Source organism: Diabrotica virgifera, chromosome 6 (genome assembly GCF_917563875.1).
Source record: "Diabrotica virgifera virgifera chromosome 6, PGI_DIABVI_V3a".
Lineage (NCBI taxonomy): Eukaryota > Metazoa > Arthropoda > Insecta > Coleoptera > Chrysomelidae > Diabrotica > Diabrotica virgifera.
This window is the reverse complement of record NC_065448.1, coordinates 407,598-431,529: the sequence shown is the minus strand read 5'-3', so window position 1 is coordinate 431,529 and position 23,932 is coordinate 407,598. Positions and strand designations below refer to the sequence as shown.

The 23,932-nt window shown below is 35.0% G+C and overlaps 1 protein-coding gene across 12 annotated transcripts in view; it reads left to right on the top strand.

Annotated features, from left to right (window-relative positions):
* Nucleotides 1-23,932, top strand: part of LOC114330502 (papilin) — a 274,344-nt gene that overhangs the window by 201,593 nt on the left and 48,819 nt on the right. For 4 of the 12 annotated variants that reach the window (XM_028279882.2, XM_028279872.2, XM_028279849.2 and 1 more), the window contains exons 16-22: nt 24-2,982; nt 3,116-3,295; nt 4,966-5,142; nt 11,513-11,689; nt 14,849-15,028; nt 17,453-17,623; nt 22,101-22,373. In XM_028279882.2, the coding sequence (XP_028135683.2) occupies nt 24-2,982; nt 3,116-3,295; nt 4,966-5,142; nt 11,513-11,689; nt 14,849-15,028; nt 17,453-17,623; nt 22,101-22,373 (4,117 nt within the window). The remainder of the gene's footprint in view (nt 1-23; nt 2,983-3,115; nt 3,296-4,965; nt 5,143-11,512; nt 11,690-14,848; nt 15,029-17,452; nt 17,624-22,100; nt 22,374-23,932) is intronic. The other 8 variants (XM_050654186.1, XM_050654187.1, XM_050654185.1 and 5 more) reach the window with 8 other exon arrangements.

Genomic DNA, 23,932 nt, shown 5'->3' with positions numbered 1-23,932 from the left:
GTTTTAAATTCTATATCTTTTAGGTTGAGGAAGAAGAAGAACCACCAATGCAAGGAGATGATCCGTTCGCTTACGACGATGCGATGTTGGGTGATCAACCGGTAGAAGGTTCAGGTGATACTACCGAATCATCAACAGATACTTCTCTCTTCACTGAAACGTCTATATCAACAGAAACTTCGTTAAACACTGACACGACAGTCAGTTCCAAAACTACTGAGCCAGAAGTTCTTATAGAGTCTGATCTTGGTAGAGATGTCACAACCCCAAAAAGTGTCCAGACTTCACCAGATTCCACCGATGCTACCATCGAATTTACTGGCTCTACTGAATCTCCTGGCACTACTATCGAATTCACAGGTTCAACAGAAACCCCTGAATCTACTATAGAGTTCACTGGATCCACTGAATCTCTTGGAACTTCGACAGAATTTACTGGATCTACTGAATCTCCAGGTACGACAGTTGAGTTTACTGGCTCAACAGAAAGTCCTGGATCAACTGAAGCTCCTGAATCCACCACAGCGTATACCGGATCAACTGAAGCACCTGAATCCACTACAGAGTATACTGGATCAACTGAAGCACCTGAATCCACTACAGAGTATACTGGATCAACTGAAGCACCTGAATCCACTACAGAGTATACTGGATCAACTGAAGCACCTGAATCCACAACAGAGTATACTGGATCAACTGAGGCACCTGAGTCTACTACAGAATATACTGGATCAACTGAAGCACCTGAATCTACTACAGAGTATACTGGATCAACTGAAGCACCTGAATCCACTACAGAGTATACTGGATCAACTGAAGCACCTGAATCCACTACAGAGTATACGGGATCAACTGAAGCACCTGAATCCACTACAGAGTATACTGGATCAACTGAAGCACCTGAATCCACCACAGAGTATACTGGATCAACTGAGGCACCTGAGTCTACTACAGAATATACTGGATCAACTGAGGCACCCGAGTCCACTACAGAGTATACTGGATCAACGGAAGCACCTGAGTCAACTACAGATTATACTGGATCAACTGAAGCACCTGAATCCACTACAGCATTTACTGGATCAACTGAGGCACCTGAGTCCACTACAGAGTATACTGGATCGACTGAGGCACCTGAGTCCACTACAGAGTATACTGGATCAACTGAAGCTCCTGAGTCAACTACAGAGTTTACTGGATCAACTGAAGCTCCTGAGTCAACTACAGAGTTTACTGGATCAACTGAAGCACCTGAATCCACTACAGCATATACTGGATCAACGGAGGCACCTGAGTCCACTACAGAATATACTGGATCAACTGAAGCACCTGAATCCACTACAGCATATACTGGATCAACGGAGGCACCTGAGTCCACTACAGAATATACTGGATCAACTGAAGCTCCTGAGTCAACTACAGAATATACTGGATCAACTGAGGCACCTAAGTCCACTACAGAGTATACTGGGTCAACAGAAGCTCCTGAAAGTACAACAGAATTTACAGGCTCAACAGAAGCTCCAGAAAGTACTACAGAATATACAGGCTCCACGGAAGCGCCAGAAAGCACAACCGAATTTACTGGTTCTACCGAAGTGCCAAGTAGTACCACAGATTTTACAGGCTCTACAGAAGCTCCTGAAAGTACCACCGAATTTACAGGTTCTACTGAAGCCCCAGAGAGTACAACCGAATTCACTGGTTCAACAGAGTCTTCTGTGTCAACAACTGAATTTACTGGAAGTACTGAAAGTACATCTGAATTTACTGGTAGTACGGAAAGTACTTCGGAGTTTACAGGAAGTACTGAAAGCACAACCGAATTTACAGGCAGCACCGAAAGTACGTCTGAATTTACTGGTAGCACTGAAAGTACTTCTGAATTTACAGGAAGTACTGAAAGCACAACGGAATTCACAGGAAGTACAGAAAGTACTACTGAATTTACGGGAAGTACCGAAAGTACAATTGATTACACAGGAACTACAGAGAGCTATACTTCTTCTGTTACAGACATATTCCTACCCAAACCACGCTTGTGTAGAAGAAGAAAGATTAAAAAATGTAAGAGCACACTGTTTGGTTGCTGTTGGGATAATATTACACCAGCTGAGGGTCCATTTGATAAAGGATGTCCGATGCCAGAAACTTGTAAGGAATCTAAATATGGATGTTGTGATGATGGTGTCTCTGCAGCTCTTGCGCCAAACAATGGTGGGTGTCCATCTTCCCATTGCAAAGAAACTCTATTTGGATGTTGTCCTGATAACAAGACTCCATCTGAAGGAAATGATAATGAAGGTTGTCCTCCTGCTTGCTTTAGTTCAAGATACGGTTGTTGCAATGATAATTCTACTGCAGCTACAGGTTTTAAACACAAAGGGTGTCCGGAATCTACTACAACTCCTTTACCAACAACTGAATCTGTCACTACAGAAGGAACTACTGAAAGTGCAATGTCTACCGAATCAGCGGAAACTACAACATCAATATCAACTACTGAATTTTCAACTGAAACAACACTACCAGCTGATTGTGGACTCGCAACGTATAGATGTTGTCCTGATGGAGTTACAACGGCCACTGGCCCTGGGTACCAAGGTTGCGGTCTTCCCTGCTCAGATAGCAAATTTGGTTGTTGTCAAGATGCTAAAACTCCTGCCCATGGTCCAAGTGGTGAGGGTTGTTGTCTTAATTCAACGTTTGGCTGTTGCCCCGATGATATTACTCCAGCAAGTGGCCCTAACCAAGCTGGCTGCGGCTGTGAACGTTCACCTTATGGATGCTGTCCAGATAACAAAACTTCTGCTTTAGGGTATTACAACTATGGGTGTGGATGTCAATATTCTGCGAATGGTTGTTGCCCAGATAGAGTCACTCCCGCAGCTGGACCAGACTTTGATGGTTGTTTATGCCATACATTCCAGTTTGGTTGCTGTTCAGATGGAATCACGCCAGCTGAAGGACCGAGAGAACAAGGTAACGTTTATTCATAATTTATTTCAGATTTCTTAACTTAGCACTGATTTTACAAAAGTTTTTTCCTGTTTCATTATTATTTTTCTTTTCTTTGGATGATTAACGTGTATCTGTATTTTTATGATCTGTTTAGGTTGTGGTTGTAGAAATACTGAATTTGGCTGTTGTTCTGATGAAAAAACTCCTGCATCGGGACCCAATCAGGAAAGATGTACCTGTGAATATACTAAATTTGGTTGTTGCAGTGATGGTGTTACTGAAGCGAAGGGTGAGAACTTCGAGGGATGTCCTGTAATACCGCAGAACCTTCAAGGTAAAATGTACATAATATTTTTATTTTGTGCAACATTATAAATAGAAATCGTATTTGAATGTGAAGATACTACATATCGAAGAATGATTAATGATTGTAAAGAAAATAATATTTTTTTCGGAAATTGTCTATTATTCACTTGTCGTAATATTTGAGGATTACTATCATAGCCAGATGGCTTCTTGGTCTCTAAAAAATGTTAGTAGCCTGCGATCTAGTGCCTTATAGACTTATGGTTCCCTAGAACTATAATGAATGTAGCAGAAGGCCTTAACAAGCAAAATAAGAACATAAAGAGGTGTTGGACAGGGAGACACCATATCTCCAAAATTATTTACTCTTGCATTAGAAGATGTGCTCAAGAAGTTAAATTGGGAATAACGCGGAATTAAAATCGATGACAGATTTTTAAATCACTTAAGATTTACCGACGACATAGTACTCATAAGCAACAATACAGAGGAACTGATCTGCATGATGAAAGAGCTTAAACGAGAATCTGAGAAAATCGGTTTAAAAATGAATTTAAATAAAACAAAAGTGATGACACATCAAAATATTACAATCGACTTGGAAGTGAAATCGAAAGTGACGAAGAGTATATATACCTAGATGACACGATCAAACTAGGCAAACAGAATCAAACGGAAGAGATAACTAGAAGAATCCGAATGACTTGGGCAGCAGTAGGAAGACTGAGTGATGTGTTGAAAAACAAAAAGATACCAATAAATTTAAAGAAAAGGGTACTCAACAGTTCTATTCTACCAATTATGACTTATGGAATGAAGACCGTGACACTTACAGAGTTGTCAGCCAATAGATTAAGAACAACACAGAGGGCCATCGAACGAGTTATGTTGGAAGTATCTCTGAGAGAACGTATACGAAACGAGGACGTGCGAAGCAGGGCGAAGGTGGAAGATGTAATTGGAAGAATTTTGCAAAAGAAATGGAACTGGGTAGGACACGTGGCACGGCAAAACAACGACAGGTGGACGAGAAACATTGTACATTGGAGACCACGCGAACACGGTCGTAGTAGAGGAAGACCACAAAAACGATGGCTAGATGACATCAAAGCCAAAGTGGGGAGAAACTGGCACCAAATAGCACAAAACAGAGAAAAGTGGAGAGCTCATAGAGAGGCCTTTGTCCAGGAGTGGGTGCAAACAGGCTGAAGAAGAAGAACCATAAGGTATACCCTATATTTTGTACCGTATTCTGCAAATACATTAAAAAAACTACTTTTCTATTAGAATCTTTGTGCCTTTTTGTGGAAGGTTTTTCAAGAGGAAAAACAGGCTGAAACTGACAAAATTGGGTAAGAACCCCAACAAAATACTTAGTGTGTACGTGGACCAAAGTACTTTCTTCACATTCACAAATTTTTCACCTTCCAATATTTAATTAATTGTTAAATTAATGTCATGTTGTTATTTAAAAAACATTTAATAAAAAATAAACAAATGCAAAAAGCAAGAAACAAATAGTATTCAATAATAAAGAAAGGACTTAAAGACAGTGTATATTCCCCCACCAATGTTCGACAGATTTCTTGTTTGGCTATGGAAAACCCAGGACTCTTGTATCAAAGTTACATAGAACCTTTTAACACGATCTATTTATTAATTATTTTAGTTCTTAATCTTGTGTTATTTTATTTTTAGTTGGTTGTTCTCTCGCTAAAGAAAAGGGTAATTGCAGAAATTACACTGTTAAATGGTTCTTCGATTTGGAGTATGGCGGTTGCTCGCGTTTCTGGTATGGTGGCTGTGAAGGTAACGCAAACCGTTACAAATCCAAGGAAGAATGTGAAGAGATTTGCGTAGAACCACAAGGGGCTGGTAAGTACTTTCCTATCTTCGCTTCACATATTAGATGCAAGAATAAACAGTTTGTAGCTTTATTTACATCTCAAATCCATCAGTATTCGGAAACTATTTACCAAATTTGATGTTATAATTTGTTGTAATGGATGTAATTTATTCAAAGCAAAGTACCGACGTAAAACGCACACGTACCATCCAACAAATTCCATGCCCAAACATTTGTATTGATCACAGTTTAACAGTACTTAAATAGTAGATGTCGCATAACAAAGCAACCAAAACAAATGTAGCCATTCTAAAGAAAGTGTATTTTCGGACGGAATCTCAATTTTTAATATCTCCAAATGTTCAATCACAAATTAATCGCTTAATTTGTAATCTCACATTAATCTTAACTTCCTAAATGTTTATAGTTTCACCATGTATAATTGTGAAACATATCAATGAATTGGTTAATTAGAGTTTATTTCTAATTATTGTACTTCCTAGTGTTGCAATGGCTTCCTCGTTTAAATTGTATTTGTAAGCTTTCAAAGTTCAAAGTTTTTGTTACTATGCTAGATGCATTAACCACTATGCTGAGGTATATATTATTGGTGAACTTATAAATTAGGGCTCTTCCCTATTAGAGAGTTTTTAAGCCCCTTGTTTCAGCAACGTTAAAAGTTATACGCTATTCTGCTCATGCGCATTAACTGAAAAATAACGTATTACCTTATTAGCGGATAAGGTATCCCCTTATTTAGGTAGAAATAAGGTTCACGTTATTAAGGGATTACGTATTTGTAAGATTGCCAAATGTCATATATCTAAATCACAAAAAACGAAAAAAAAGTCATGAGCTGAACCAAAGAGAACTAGAATAAAAAATATAGTAACGATGTATAAAATTGTACAAACAAATCAACATTTGTTTTTCTTAAAAACTATCAGGTAATAAACATATTAATTATATTATAATTGAACATAATCTGCTTGGCAACCCTGGTAGAATAATTCTAAATTACACCATTTCTTGAGAAATCTGACACTTGATTGAATTGTCTTGTTAAACTTAGGATGGATGTTTTGTGTTCCTAAAGTAGTAAATTGGCTTTGGTGAACATCTTAATACATTTTCTTCCATTATGGCAAATAATTCAATAAAATAAGTTATAGCACACAACTGCCGTTTTATAGGTTACGTTTGCCAAATGTCAATTAACGTTAATCTGTGTGCGCATTTTCTGAAGAGTTTCAAAAACTATTTTTTCTACGACCGTTTAATAATATGTTCATTATTCGCTATTTTTTAATAGATTATAACACCCATTACTTTACCCGTGAGTAATAGTTCATTACTCACGGGCTGAAGTTACTTACGGGTCATGGCACTTTTAATATACCTATTAGCAAATAAAATTACTCAAACTTGTTTATTTAATAAAATAATCATTGTAATTTATATCAACAATTAAATTCGAAAAATGTTAAAGGATTTTTAACTGTAACAATGGGTTAGTATATGTATTTTTTACGTTTAAATTTCAACATTTGACATTTTAAGATTGAAAGATTGACGTTATTAAAAGGTAAATAAACAATCGGTATTAATTCCGTAAAAGGACTTACGAATATAAAATTTATACAATGAATTCTGTTTTACTTACTGTTGATTGTACAATAGATTTTTATTGAGAGCACACGTTCTTTTCATGTAATTGTCTTAAAATATGTCTTATTTTTAAAAGCCTCCACCATTCCATGACACTATTAATGACAACTGTTTGATTGTTTCATAAGCTCAAGTAGGGTAATTCTAACAGTGTTGCCATAGTTATATAAAATATGTTTTCTTATGAAAAATAAAATTTTTCGATTTTAAATAATGTTAGTAGTTGATAATTATTATATTTTTCTACTAATCCAAATAAAAAAGGTCGTAGAAAAAGTATAGTATTCTACTTGCATGTAATGGCTATTACTCACTCTGATGAATTACGACACTCACCTACGGCTTTCATTACGTGTCGCAAAGCACATCGCACACATCTTATGGAAAATATAATGTCACTCAAATTCAATAAAAAATATACGATTAGATTTGTTTTAAAATGACGGTCAATTCTTATCATTGCGCCAACTCTTAATTATGATTAATTACGGCGTAAATTGCAATTAAAGTTTATCGAAACCACATTTTTGGAGTCCATAAAATGTTAGTTACAATCATTATTGCTCTTAGTGCTATTCAAAACAGCTTAAACCCCGCTGGGCCTAATCGGATTAGTGAAACTAATCCGCTGATTTATGGAGTACCGATAATCTGGGTATTTTAAAATATTTTTTCTCTCTCTAACTTACGTACGTACCCATTTGATTTCAGATTTATTTATATCAATTTCTGCTCTAATTATTGAAAATACAGAGTTGGCGCAATGATAAGATTTGACCGTTAATTTAAAACGAATCTATTCGTATAAATTTTATTGAATTTGAGTGACATTATATTTTCCATAAGATGTGTGCGATGTCCTTTCATCATCGTGAGTAATAGCCATCATTACATGCTCGTTGAGTAAGAGAGTTTTTAAGCCCTTTATTTCAGCAACGTTAAACGTTATACGCTATTCTGCTCATGCGCATTACCTGAAAAATAACGTATTACTTTAATAGCGGATAAGGTATCCCCTTATTTAGGTAGAAATAAGGTTCACGTTATTAAGGGATTACGTATTTGTAAGATTGCCAAATGTCATATATCTTAATCATAAAAAACGAAAAACAAGGTCATATGAGCTGAACCAAAGACAACTAGAATCAAACATATAGTAACAATGTATAAAATTGTAATCAAAATTTGTTTTTCTTAAAAACTATCAGGTAATAAACATATTATATAATTGAATATAATCTGCTTGGCAACCCTGGTAGAATAATTCTAAATTACACCATTTCTTGAGAAATCTGACACTTGATTGAATTGTCTTGTTAAATTTAGGATGGATGTTTTGTGTTCCTAAAGTAGTAAATTGTCTTTGGTGAACGTCTTAATACAGTATGGCAAATAATTCAATAAAATAAGTTATACCACACAACTGCCGTTTTGTAGGTTACGTTTGCCATATGTCAGTTAACGTTAACCTGTGTGCGTATTTTCTGAAGGGTTTCAAAAACTATTTTAAGCAAACATGTTATCCCTTATTTATCACTCAGTGCGCATGACAAGTATAACGTTTTACGTTTAACGTACGTCAAAAAGTAGAGGGTCTAAAATCTCTCTTCTATTATATAATTTTACCTAACCAACAACTGTAGTGTAATAATTCAGTAGCTGTCATAGTGTAGGAAACAGAGGTTGAACCTCGCAAAATGGACACAAGTCTGGTTTTATTTTTGGTATATCAAGGGGTGCTTATTATAAGACTAACTTTTTCTTAAAAAATTTCGCCCCGGAACCCCTCTTTTCATCCCTTCAAAGGGGGTAATTTGTGGTTTTTGCGAAACGTAGCCGTTCCTGTACGTTTTGCAAAAAATTTACTTAATAGTGAAATGAAGAGGACTATATTTCTTACTATTTATTTCCCGACAACACATGTCTATCACCCACCGTTTAGCGGGGGTGGCGCCCCAAAGTTAACAAGTTTTTAAAAAAGATGTTTTTAAAAAAAATTATTTTTTCCTAACTGTAATGAAAATTAAGAAGAAACCCTGGGGAAGATTAATCACAAGTAAGTGGCTGATTTTTTGGTATAGGTTTCATTTAAGGGCAATTGCCCATTTTTTAATTACAGGGTGTTACATTTTAAAAACCCCACCCCTTTTTATGCCATCTGAACCGCTTATGCTAGAGTAAAAAAAAAGAATGTGTGTGTACTTTGTACGCACGTAAGAAGTTATACTTCTACTACATATTATGTGATTTTTAAGACTATACCAAAAATTTAAAAAAATAAAAGAATAAAACGCACACAAACACATTGAAAAATGCCACAAAGAAAAAATGATTTCTGGACGATAATAATTGTTGGCAAAAATTTTAAATATGCATTTGCTGAAAAAAAAATTATATAACAAATATACTTACAATCATAATATGCATAAAAAAATAAAAAAAATAAAACTTGCATCGGGAATTGAACCCTTGAATTTCGTGCCGCTTTGACTCGTAATCGAAGCGTAGACTCACTCGTCCAATCGCACATTATTTATCATGTGGAAAAATACGGTAACTGAACGTTTTACTGTTTGACAATTGTTTTGAAAATTATGTAGTTTAAATTTTGTGGAAGAAAATATAAAAATATAACAAAACAGTAAGAAAACAATATATTAGATGAAGATTGGTAGAACTTTTGTTGGTAATCAAATTAAGTATGTAAATCAAAGCATTACATACCTACTAGATAAATAAATCTACGCCAAAAAATCATAATTTAAAAATAAAAATCGAACCTAATTTGGGATTTCTCTCTAAAATCCGCATTCTTGAGAAAATAAATGTATGTATTTCAACCTAATCCAAATGTATAATTACAATATGATTATAATAAAAACTAGGTACTTACCAAATTAGAATGAGTTTTCCTTGTCCAAAATAGTCCAAAAGTCCAAAAATATAGGTATATGAAAACTATTTAAAAAGGCAGTATAACTATTAACTAACTTTTGTTTGTTGTTTCTTTTCACACAAATTTTAAAACGCAACAACCATAAATAAACTAACTACAGGTGTGCCACAGCCACCATATTGAATAATTTTTGACATGTCATTTGAACATCCAATCAGAACAAAGTTATAATGCGCATGCGCCCGGTCGCTAGGTTTTCCCATATCAAAAATTTACCCTCTATCGCCGGTAAAGAAGTATAACTTCAAAAACTGTCAGCGATTATCCATATACTGGTGTTATTTACAAATTTCTATAATGCACCCCCATTTTTTTTCGGAACCACCCAAAAAAAGGAGAATTAATAAAGAAAGTGATTTTCTTGGAATTCTTCACACACCATGCCCTTTATTAAAATGCTTCATATATCATTTTGTGCACGTTCTTATTACCCATGCATGGACACCAAAAGCGATTTCTTAATGCAACCTCGGTAGCCAAAAAAAAATAAAAGGGGGGTTGAAATATTTTTTTTTCTTTTTGACCCATATGGAGATTTGCTCCATCAATAGGGTTTTTCATAAATATATATGATTATTTCAACATCCCTGCGGAAACTACCCCTATCCTTGAAAATAAACTGTAGAGACTACCCCTATCCCTTGGAGAGCATGTTTTGACGATTTGACAATTTATACAGAATTAAAGACCACTATTTTCTCTACAAATAAAGTCCTATGCATTTTTTTCGTATAAGCAACCGTTACGGCACAGTGGCGCCGTAAACCTCAGAAATGCTTTGGCGGGCTCCAGTTTTTGTTTTTTTTTTCGTCACCTATTCATTTTATGGATAACGTACTTATGGAAAATAAAAGAACACACTGTCTGCTACACATTATGACTTATGCATCTTTTATTTTCTTTGCACCCTAAAGCCACAGTGGTGGCCCAAAATCAATTTTTGATTATTTCCTTTATTAATTCTCCTTTTTTTTTGGGGTGGTTCCGGGGAAAATATGGGGGTGCATTATACAAATTTGTAAATAACACTAGTACATGGATAATCGCTGAAAGTTTTTTTACTCTAGCATAGGCGGTTCAGATGGTATAAAAAGGGGTTTTTTAAAATGTAACACCCTGTATTAAAAAATTTGCAATTGCCCTTAAATGAAACCTATCCCAAAAAATCAGCCACTTATTTGTGATTAATTGCCGCAGGGTTTCTTCTTAATTTTCATTACAGTTAGGGAAAAATAATTTTTTTAAAAACATCTTTTTTAAAAATTTCTCAACTTTGCGGTGGGTGATAGACATAATATGCTGTCGGGAAATAAATAGTAGGAAATATAGTCCTCTTTATTTTCGTACAGGAAGGGCTGCGTTTCGCAAAAACCACAAATTACCCCCTTTAAAGGGATGAAAATGGAGGTTCCGGGGCGAAATTTTTTAAGGAAAAGTTAATCTCATAATAAGCACCCCTGATATACAAAAAAAATAAAACCGGACTTGTGTCCATTTTGCGAGGTTCAACCTCTATTTCCTACACTATCAATAAAACAGTTTTTTTTACTCCACGACTATAATATTTATCATCGTCGATCGAGAAGAAACGGACAAAGGGAGTAAACCTCTATATTTACGAAATTCCCCCTTCCGAAAATTTTTCGAAATAGAAAAGTTGTCCGATTCGACATGAATGACTGAATAAAAAAGTCTCATGAGGGAGGTAATATATTTTTTAAAAGGTGGGTCCAAGGGCCATTTATTTTCAGCTCTAATAATTTGTTTATTTTCAGGCAGGTGCAATTTACCCAAAATATCAGGTCCATGTGAAGGTTATTACCAGAAGTACTACTACGATAAGGAATTAAAAACCTGCACTCCATTTATATATGGAGGCTGTCTCGGCAACAACAACCGATTTGAAACGAGAGAAGAATGTATGGATCTTTGTGCTCAAGATCAAGTACAAGGTAAGTTAAATTTGATAGTGTTTTTCAGAACAAAGAGAAATCCAGCAGTGAAAACAAAATCCTAATGAAGCAGAGAAAAAGTATAAAAGAAATATAAATACAAGTAAAGAAAAAATGAGGAAGATGAATCAAGAAGTACACAAACCAATCAGAAAAGATTTGGGAAAATATAATAACGAAAAAATCCCACAAACGCCACAGGCAAATAAAAGCTTGAAGGTACTTTGAAAATTAAAAATTGGAAAGAGTCAAATAATCAAAAAACAAATAAGATGAAATGAAAACCAACAGGACTGAGCTGTTAAAACTGTGGAAGATTTATATCAAGTAGTAAACGAGACGCCGAAATATTTACAGATAAAAAGGCGACTGAAAAACCATAATATAAAGGGTACAGGGGAAAAACTATCACTATACTCACTATACTGTTGTAGACAACAACCATGCTTTGACTGAAAAGATCTGGGGGTGGATGTTTCATGACCATTATGGTTTTATGGCATATCAAAATTCTGATTCTTCTGTGTGTTTCTGCATTATTTCTCAGTGGCGGCCGGTCAGGGTCGGCAGGGTCGGCAGTGCCGACCCACACATTTATAGATATAATTTTTTTTAATATTTGTATCTGAAGTTAAAAAAATCTGTCAGATAATACAGACTAAATTTTATTCATGGGTTTTAAAAGGATTTGATCAATCCGAACGTTAAAAGTGATCCCTGCGCATAACACGACTTCTCAAAAAATGAATGATCCGAGCCATTCATCCGACTTTTCGGCTAGCCGTACCCAACGCTTGACGACACGTAAAACTCAACGACATAACAAGTCGATGAGCAAGCGAAAGCGAACATACATAACATTCTCTCCGTGGGCATTGGACTGGGGACGACTGGGGTTTAAGCGGCCAAGTACGGCACATTTAAATCTGCCGGTCGGTGTTTCATTTGGAGCATCGCATCGCATCGGCAGAAATTGTCAAAAATAATCACGCGGTTTTACGTCGTTTGATATTGTAATTTTTTTAAGTTGTCAGGAATTATCATTTAGTGGACATGATGGATCGAAGCATTTGTTAAAAATCAAAGTTTTTATAGAGAATTAATAAAATTGTTTTAGAAATATTTACTTTCTGATTCGAAGTGTATTCGTAATACAGAATGAATTAATACATAATATAATCAAATAGTTACATTTTGAATAACGTTATTGAATCTGAGATTTAGAAAACCATTTGCGTTTCGCTGGAAGTAGATGAAACTTCTGATTATCATGTCATTCACAATTAACAATTATATTGTTGTTCGATACGCGTTACGTGGTAATATTTATGAGAGGTTTTTAGGTTTTAGAGACGTGAGTAAAAGCAATAAGGCAGAATATATTTTTGGTGTTTTAAAGAACAGATTAAAATTGTTTGATATCAAAAATAAATTGGTAGGGCAAACTGGGGCAATCTTATGACGGCGTTGCTGTGATGTGTGGTGAATTGAATGGTCTCCAGGTAAAAGTTAAAACTATTGCATCACAAGCTTTATTTACTCACTATGAACTATGATGCGCATATAATGAACTTATTTTTGCATGATACGTGTAAAAAAATAAAGAATATCGTCTTTTCTTGCCAGTTTAGCTCACCTAAACGGGTTACTGCTTTAGAACAAAATTGTTTCGAAAAAACAGCGAACAGTTTGTCAGAAGCGATGAAATTTTAAATCTCGGTTAGTTTTATCTAAGCAGATTATCTCTAGTAGTTTTAGTATCTGTAGCAGATTTTCGTAACAACTTTTGAAAGTTTTTGATTTTATTATCGAAGGCGACGATTTTGAAAGCGGCGATACCTCGATCAGTGAAGCAATCGGTTTGAGAACTTTATTAAATGATTACTCTTTTAATATTCTTTTAAATATTTTTAAGACAGAGTTGGCCCAAGATATTCATTGTTGTTCAAAATCAGTCAACTGACATTATTAATTCCAAAAATAGAATACGAAAGCTGGTGCAAAATCTCAGATATTTCCGTAATGATAGTAGTTTCCAATATATACGCAGTGACGTTTTGGATTCGCTTGATATTTCTGAACCATCCCAAAAAAGACACTGACATGATACATATGTCGAAAAACGAGTAGGTATATCTTGAAATTTTGGATACCTACTATTATATGCAAATAGATAGTCGTTTTTCGAATTTTGAAGATTTGCAAATTTTTGACCTCTTTTACGATTCAAAATTTAAAAGTACCCTTTGCCAAAGAATTTCCAAGATATTTATTATTACAAGTTAGGTACTTAAAAATTATGCCGATCCAAATATTTTCAGAAAGTGAGATAAGTTACAAAATATGTATGTATAATTATATGTAGTAAGTACTGCAATTCATTACAACAAACTGTTCATCAATTTTCTTATTACCACCAATTTCTGCCTCAAATAAACGGGATTTATCTTGTCTCAAAAGAATCAACACGTATTGTCGAAACACCATGAAACAAGAGAGAATGTCAAGTACATCAAATAAAAAAAAAACAAAAAACAACAAAATCTCCTATGATGATTTAAGCCTTTTAGTTTGATGGTATACCTATACGAAAAGACAAAAAAAAACCTTGCCGACCCTATCTCCAAGACCACGAGCCGCCACTGTTATTTCTATGTATGTTTCCTTCATGATTATTGGTGCATCTTTCCATTGTACTCTGTACTCATTGTCCCAGGCATGTTTGCATATCTGTGATTTGTCAAAGTCCCTGTTTTTGATATATGTTTCATGCTCGTTTATCCTGACGCTTAGTGGTCTTGCAGTTTCTCCCACGTAGAAATTGTTGCATTCATAGGGTATTTTGTAGATGCAGTTATTTGACCTCCCTTGTGTGTTGTTAGTTTTGATTTTGGACAGGATAGATTTGATTGTGTTGGGTGTTTTAAATGTTGTGGTCCTGTTGTACTTGTTTTCCATCCTTTTATTTTTTCTGATCAGCCCTTTACATATGGTATTGTTGTCCTCCTTGAATCGAATCCCTTGCTGTGGGATTGCTTGTGGTGCTGTGTTGTTTTCTTTCTTCTTGTGGAATTCCTTGTTTATAAAATGACAATGGCTAGTTAATGTTGAATTATAGTAAATTTTTACAGTAAATGACAGCAGTATTGTGTATTTCAGATCCTTGTCAACAAAAGAAAGACCCAGGACCGTGCGAAGGTAAACACCAGAGATTCTACTACGACAAAGAGCTGGCACAATGCCAAGAGTTTACGTATGGAGGCTGCAAAGGAAACAACAACAACTTTGTTACCATTGAAGCCTGTAAACAACAATGCGCTCCAGCTGGTGAGAGAAAAGGTAAACTATATAATTTTGATATTTGAAATCGCTAACGAGAGTTTAATATAGCATGAGTAGTTTCAGATTTGAAAGTTTTTTGGTTTGAGGTTTGACTTTTTTGTAAGATTACCATTAAAAATTTTTAACTAATTTTTTAAATAGAAAGTAGGTTTGAATCAACATTCAAAAACTTAAAATAGTATTCTTTTAATTCTTCTTGATGTGCCTATCCGTGACGAATGTTGCGAGATTATCATGGCAATCTTTATTTTATCTGCAGCAACACGGAAAAGCTGTACAGATGTTGTGTTGATCGAGGTTTTGAGGTTGTTTAACCAGTTGGTTCTTCTTCTCCTTGGATCTCGCTTTCCATATATTTTTCCTTGCAGGATGGCTTGTAGGAGGACATATCTGGATTCATTTCGCATAATATGTCCAAAGTATTCCAAGTTTTGAGATTTGATAGTGGTTAGTACCTCCTCATTTGTGACCCGGTCAGTCACGGGATTTTAAGAATTCTCCGATATAGCATGTCAAATCCTTCCAATTTTCGGCACATATTTTCGTTTAAGGTCCACGATTCAACACCAGAAAAAAGACAGAAGACGTAGCATCGCATCATTTTTACTTTTATGCCAAGATCAAGAGAGAGGTTGTGGCTCTTGAAGAAGGTGTCCATCCGATTGAAGGTGGATCTAGCTTTTCCGATGCGCACTCTTATCTATTAGTTGTTGGTCCATTCTTCATTTATTATGGTGATTGAGGTGCCGAGGTAGTTGTAGTGCCTCACTCTTTCTACAGGGGTTTGGTTGATGTAGGGTTGACCTTTTGTTATCTTTCTCTTACTATTGATCGTAAACTTTGTCTTCTTTACGTTTATATTGAGTCCATATTGTTGACTGTAATACGTGATTTTGTTCATGAGGACTTGTATGTCTTCTAGGTTGTCCGCAAATACTATGGTGTCATCTGCATATCTGATGTTATTTAGCCGGTACCCGTTTAGTAGAATACGTTTTGAATTTCGTGCAAAACTTTGATAAAGCTTCTTTTAATATAATATAAAAATTAACAGTAGAAAGTTTAGAAGCAGTTTGTAATAAACCAATTATTGTAGGTACCACAGGTATTGTACCAAAAGTATTGTACCGCAACCGCAACCAATTAGTTTATTGTACATCTTCCATTCCTTCACTATGCCAATTCCAGAATTCCTGAACCCTGTGCCAGCTTAAAATTAAACAGGTTCAGTGGATGGGTACCATATTTTTGGAGTCATTTGGCTGTCCCAAAAATATTGCTGATCAGTATTGCAGTAAGTAATGAAAAGTGTAGTGTCTGGGGACTCGGGAGACTGAGACCCCTGAAGCCCTGAGGAAGACATCAAAAAGGATGTCGAAAGCTCGGCACAGTGAGAATTGGCGCAGTTCATTCCAGAATATTACAGATCTACAGAGAATTTTAGATAAGGTTGTTGCAACGAGTGAAGAATTTGGTCTATCACTAAACATAAAGAAAACAAAATTCATGGTTATATCAAACAAGAATATTAGAAACATCAATCTACACGTAAATAATAAGACGATAGAACAAGTTCAGAATTATAACTATTTCGGGACAAACATTAATGAAACAAACGATTATACCAAAGAAGTCAGAGTTACCAATGCATTCAATAATATGAAACAAACATTATGTAGTAGAGACCTCAGCCTAAATCTTAGAGAACGAGTACCAAAGTGTTATGTATTTTCTGTTCTTTTGTATGGTGAGGAGTATGGACTCTTAATAAACAAGGTCTCAATAGATTGGAAGCATTTGAAATATGGATATATCGAAGAATGCTGAGAATCTCCTGGACAGATATAATAACCAATGAAGAAGTACTAAGAAGAATAGATAACAGCAGGCAAACACTGGATTCCATCAAAACAAAAAAAAACTACAATACTTTGGTTATAATATAACACGTGGTGACAGATATGAACTCCTAAAATTAATAATGCAGGGAAAGATTCAAGGAAGGCGCAGCAGCATAAGTGGAAGAAAAATGTCCCGGCTGAGAAATCTCAGAGAATGATTTGGATGCAGCTCAACTGAACTCTTTAGGGCTATAGTGTCAAAAGTAAGAATAGCAATGATAATTGCCAACTTTCGTCGCGGAGATGGCACGTACAGAAAAAGAAGAATTCCAGAAGTCTAATGAGTTTAAAATTCATTTTTATAATAATATTAACCTTACTTTTAAGTATAACAAATCATAGAAAAAAAATGTTAATGGTATTCTTACTTAGACGAAAAGACTGCTCTATATTGATTTTAATCTACAAATCATCAATGTACTAACACACTTTGACCAATCCACATACAATCACAATAACACAGATACACCATACCTTTGTTTTGTCTTGTGAATGTTAACTAACAGCTAGTGTGCATTAGATATCTGCTCGTTACCAAAATATGAAGGTAATTGCACGGAGGTGAATGCGAACTGGTACTACGATACGTCAAGAAAGAATTGCGCACCGTTCTATTACACAGGTTGTTATGGTAATCTTAATAACTTTGAGACTAGAGAAGCATGCCAGGCTGACTGCCCACCGGAAGTTGGTGAGTTTCGATAATTCTGTTGAAGCTTTTTCAAAAGAAAGTCTTTTGCATTATTATTGTATACAGCTTTCAATCACTTAACTTTCCAACTTAGTAGCTTAACAATTCTATGCAGCTTTTTATGATAATTCACAGTTGAAAAAATCTTTAATGGCTGGTTTCATAAAATATATACAGTGTAACCCCGATAAATCGGCCTCCGATAACCCGGAAGCCCGGCCAACCCGGACAGATTTTCATCAGACAAAACAAAGATTTTTTCACTTTGACTGAGTTTTTTACCAATAAATAAACAATACGGTATACATCTGTACGTAATTTAAATGTACTGTGTGTATGTATTTATAGTCCAAGTAATGAAGCTTAAAATAGGACAAAACCTCGCAATTTTTACAGAATGGATCGATTTGCTTGAAAATTTGAGAATAAGTAGTGGATAGTCCAAGGATCAAAATCTATATCATACCGAAAGGGGTTTTTACCATGGGGGTGGTTGCCACCCCATCTCAGGGATGGAATTTTTTATTATATTTTAATCACTAAAGTTGGTAAAAACGTTCTTAGCAAAAAACGCTCTATAAATTTTTTTAATAAAATTGATAGTTTTCGATTTATTCGCTATCGAAAGTGTTGGTTTTAAGTATATCAAAAAAATCAATGTTTTTAATATAAGTTTTCTGCTAATAACTCCAAAAGTTTTCATTTTATCAAAACAACTTTACTTAATAAAAATGTACCTTCTGAAAAAATAAACAAAAACGTGTTTTTAGATTTTCTTTAAGACCAATAGTAATCAAGCTATACTTTATTATATGTTGGCTCTTCTTCGTCAAATGCTAAATATTGTAGTTTCAAAGTCAAAAGACGAGAAAACTATGCATTTTTCGAGGACAACTTGTTCAAACTAATTTAAACTGTTAAAAATATCTATCTCCAGAAATAAAAAAAGTCTCTAGCTCAAAAATTAAGTAACTTATAATGAAAAGAATGTCAGTCTCTATTTTTTCAGCGAAAAAGTGATTGGAAGCAACCCTCTAATCACAACCCCAATTAAAATTAGTCATTCACCTTATTTGGTCTTTTTTTTATATATGTATTATTAATAGATTCTAGAAGTTTGACCGGCTTAGAATGAATAGTTTAAAAAATGGAGTTAAAAGCAAATAACGAATTTTTGTAGTTTGGAAAAGATTGCCTTTTCTTCAGAATAGAAAGATTAGGATCAGAGATACGAAAAAATATTTAAATATGAAATTGTAGCCAATTTAATTTCCAAAAATTTGGTTTGCAAAAAGTTTTTCTACGGCAAAAATTGAGTGAGCTATTGACTATTAAAACTTGTAATAACATCACCTCTTTTTGCGACTGAGGATTTTAACAAGAATTAATATTAATAGCCTTATAGACCTTACAAAAACCTACAAAATTCTTTTTTACCAAACTTCTAGGATCAAAATTAAAAATGTTAGGGTTAAAAATCAATATATTTTTTTGAAAAAAAAAGAAGAAATCCAATGGGAAGCATAATAATGTAAGTTAGGGGTGTTTTTAGTCATTGGCCTTATTCATTCTTATTTATATATGTATTATTAATATATTCTAGATGTTTGACTGGCTTAGAATGATTAGTTTTTAAAAACAGGAGGTAAAAGCGAATAACGAATTTTTGTAACTTGGTAAAAAATGCCATTTTCTTGAGAATATAAAGATTAGCATCAGAGATACGAAAAAATGTTTCAATATAAAATTGTAGGTTATTCAATTCTCAAGAACTTGGTTTGAAAAAAATTTTTCTACGGCAAAAATTGAGTGAATCGTAAATGAGTATACCTATCAAAACATTGATTTTTTCGATATAAAACTAACATTTTCGATGACAAATAAATCGAAAACTGTTAATTTTATCAAAAAAATGTATAGAACATTTTTTGCTTAGAATGAATGTTTCTATCAACTTTTGTGGTCAAAATATAATAAAATATTTCCACCCCCGAGATGGGGTGACAACCACCCCATGGTAAAAGCACCTTTCCGCATCATATAGATTTTGATCCTTGATCTATCTACTACTTATTTTCAAATTTTCAAGCAAATCTATCCATTCTGTAAAAATTGCGAGGGGAAAAGCTTCAGTTCCTGGCCTATTAATGTTTTTGCAATTATAATGGAGTTTATCTGTAAGTATAACGTATTTTATCAATTTTTACCATATTCTCCGGCTAACCCGGATTTTCGATAACCCGGATCGGCCGTGGTCCCGATTAATCCGACTTATCGAGGTTCCACTGTACATATGTATCTACCGTTAAATTCGATCCTAGTGTCATTGTTGTTTATAAAGGGTACCCCCGTTAAGATAGGCCAAATGTCCTCACTTCCAGAAGTAAATTTTATTGATGCCTTTTAAGCAATACAGAGTAATAAATTAGTCGACAAGGGATCTATAATTTCATCCACGACCTGTCGTTCATCGTGATAACAATCTTTAGCGAACGACTTCCTTTTATACTCACAAAAGTGAAACAAATAAAATGAAAGTAAAGATGATTCAGACTTGATTACATGACAGGACAGGGACTCTACTATGTGCTTATACGTATTTTGGCTTTACCGTAACCTCCTCGGAGCACCTGTGTAGAGGCACTGAACTGGAACCAAATATTTCCATCTCTTCGGTGTAATTATTAATTACCAAAGATGCTACTAGCACCATCTATTAATAGTTAGTCAAAAGAGACAGGAACTAAAATTTGAATTGTTATCCTCTGATATTATAATTAAAAAATATTAGACTAAGTTTTCAATCTAATAGCACACAAAATAGCATTAAAAATATTACTCTACATCCCACCAGATTGAAAACAATGGGAACCTTCTCTGGTTACACCTCCAAGGCTTCTAAAATTTGCAAGCCATAAGGGATGCTGAGACTAAAGCATATGAGAGAATTTTACAATTCTTAATTCACGTCCCATCTGCTCAGCGCGGTAAACTTCCAACGCTGAGCAGATGGGACGTGAATTATAAATTGTAAAATTCCCTCATCTTCTTTAGTCTCAGCATCCGTTATGGCTTGCAAATTTTAGAAGCCTCGGAGGTGTAACCAGAGAAGGTTCCCATTGTTTTCGGTCTGGTGAGATGTAGAGTAATATTTTTAATGTTATTTTATGTGCTATGCTATTAAATTGAAAACTTAGTATTTTTGTAGCAGTTGCCGCTAGGGCATTCCTGCCATTTCGTTCGTTGCAATGCGTAACTGCACGCCGGGGTTTGTGTCCTGGTTGGGTCAGAGAGAGCAGTATATGTGCCTCCTGATGAGAGACTAATAAGTTTCGAAACCAGTAGATGTGGTTAGTGCACTCTCTGATTGAAATATAATATAATGCGGCTGTAGTTTCATGTTGCAACGAAATAATGGTTATTCATTTTTGACAAAAAATATTATTTAGCGCAATTTTAAGCTATCACTCCCCTCCACCCTCCTATAACAAAAAAACCGTCATCAATTTAAAATTTCCAAAAATTCATACGCATAATTGAGGGAGGCATTTACAAAACTTGTCTATTTTTATAGATACGTAAGTTGAGTATACCTATATAACCTAAAAATTTGGTAACTCTGAACTTATATTTTTTTTGTTTTGTGTATTTTATTAAAAAATATATTACTGATTTCTTGTAGATGTTTGTAAAGTGCTCCTTCAAAAATCCGAAAAACTGTTTTAAGGGATTTTGAAGGATTTTCTCAATTTTATAGACTTCAAAATAAATCAAATCAATGTTTTTATAGGATATAATTTGAAGTACCTAAACGAGTCCTTTGGGACATTCAAAAATTGGGCGCAATACCTTTAAACACCTAAAAAACTATGTTCTGTCATGGTATTTAAGGATTTTTTCGAAGTTTTGGAAAAATTGGGTTTTTGGGGATTCTGGAGGATTCTGGGGATTTTGGGGACAATAACTTCAAATTATATATTTATATAACCTTAAAAAACCTTAATTATTTGATCTATTTTGAGGTGTATAAATGGAGCAAAAAGATGAGGAATTTAGGCTTTTGATAACATACACAAAACAAAAAAAAAAATTTAATGCAGGTCTGTCAGTCTAATGCATGGCTGCAGGTGTAAAAGACATGCAGCCATGTCTAAATGAAAGCTATAAATATGCTTCTTTCGAAAAACAAAAATGTATTTTTAGGTTACGTACTCAACCTACCCTACGGGTTCATAAAAATTAGCAAGTTTAATCACATATGACGTAAAGGAATGAAAAAAATAATAATTCTGGGAGGGAGGGCTTTTGTATTATCTTAACGGGGGGTATACTTTTATAGAATTTTATTTATAGCCTTTAAAGAATTATTCTGTAATTTGTTATCTACGTTTAAGACATCTTAATCTTGCCAAAAAAACAGTTCCAGTAGCAAAATCTTAGTACCAGCAATGTAGTAATAATCTTTTGTTTCGAATAGAAAAGGACATATGCATTCTCCCAGCCGACACTGGAGAATGCGATCGTTACGTTGACAGGTGGTACTATGACACCAAAGCCAAATCTTGTCAACAGTTTTACTACGGAAGCTGTGGAGGAAACGGTAATAACTTCCAAACACAACAGAGATGCCAAGAAAGATGTCAATCGAAAGAAGCACCAATGCCAACACCAGAACAACCAGTACAACCAGCGCCTATACCTACGCAAGAGCCACGACCAGCACCTGATACTCCACCAACGTTTGTTATCGGTAAGTAATATTTTATTGATTATCGAAAAGCATTTGACTGCGTTAACCATCAAAAGATGAACGAAATTCTAAGAACAACTTGAATTGACGAGCAAAACCTACGAGTTATCTCAGAACTGTATTGTCACCAAACAGCAACAATTGAAATAGAGCACACAACATCCGAAGATATACACATCCGACGAGGAGTGCGACAGGGTTGCGTCTTATCACCGCTATTATTTAATCTGTATTTGGAGTCTATATTCAGAGAAGCATTAGACGAGGTCCAAGGTGGAATCAAGATTAACGGAACCAGCATAGACAACATCAGGTGCGACGATGACACCGTCCTAATAGCAAGCTACGCACAATAACTACAAAATATATTAAATGCGGTAGTTCGTCCTAGCGAAATGTTCGGTTTACACTTAAACGTTTCCAAAACTAAAATTTTAGTATTCTCCAAGGCACCAATAAACGTACATTTGTATGCCAAGGGACAAATAATAGAATAGGTAACGTCCATAAAATATTTGGGAGCAAATGTCAATTCCAGATTCCAGGGGTTTCCTGACCCGGGAAACTAATACCTGTTTAGGGTCCCTTGTCCAGGGTTACGGATGAAGTCCACAACGGCAGCCATGGCGGAGAAGAACACCTTCGGTACGGTATGGATGGCGGAGTGGCAACCCCTTGATTTTAGGGTTTGTATGGAATCAAAACAGAGCAGCGTCTGACTCAGAATGAGCGGCTGACAACAGCGTCTGACCCAGAATGGGCGGCTGAATGAAAACTCGCCAACCCGCCTGACAAGCGTGGCGTTTTAATGTCAAAAAACCCTCTTCAAAGAAAAACATGTCGAATCACAAAACAAACGGAATATTACCCCAGGTGGGTAGAGATAACAACTCACAGTCCCACACCGACAAACCGGTCCGCCTCAAGGATTCTGGGGGAGGCAAACATTCGACTAAACTAAACGTAGGTACATATAACATCAGATCCATGAATGAAGACACTAAACTCCACGAATTAGAAGAAGAACTAACTCATATACAATGGGATGTCATCGGTCTGTCAGAGATAAGAAGAAAAGGAGAACAAAAAATACTATTAAACTCGGGAAACATGCTGTACTACAAAGGTAATGAAGATAACACCAACAACGGAGTTGGTTTTATAATAAACAAGAGAATCGTTAGATACATACAATCCACCAAGGGTATATCAGACAGAGTAGCCTACATTATGCTTAAATTAAAAAGAACGTCGTTGAAAATTATACAGGTATACGCACCAACAAGCACATATAAAGATGAAGATATTGAAAACTTCTACGAAGAAATAACACTCGCTGTGGAAGAAAAGAAAACTAAATTGACGCTAATAATTGGAGACTTCAATGCCAAATTAGGGGTAAGAATAGACGAAGACGAACACAGAATAGGACAATATGGATACGGCGAAAGAAATAATAGAGGACATACATTAATGAACTACTTGGAGGAAAGACAACTTTTTGCTATGAACTCGTTTTTTAACAAAAAACCGCAAAGAAAATGGACATGGATAAGTCC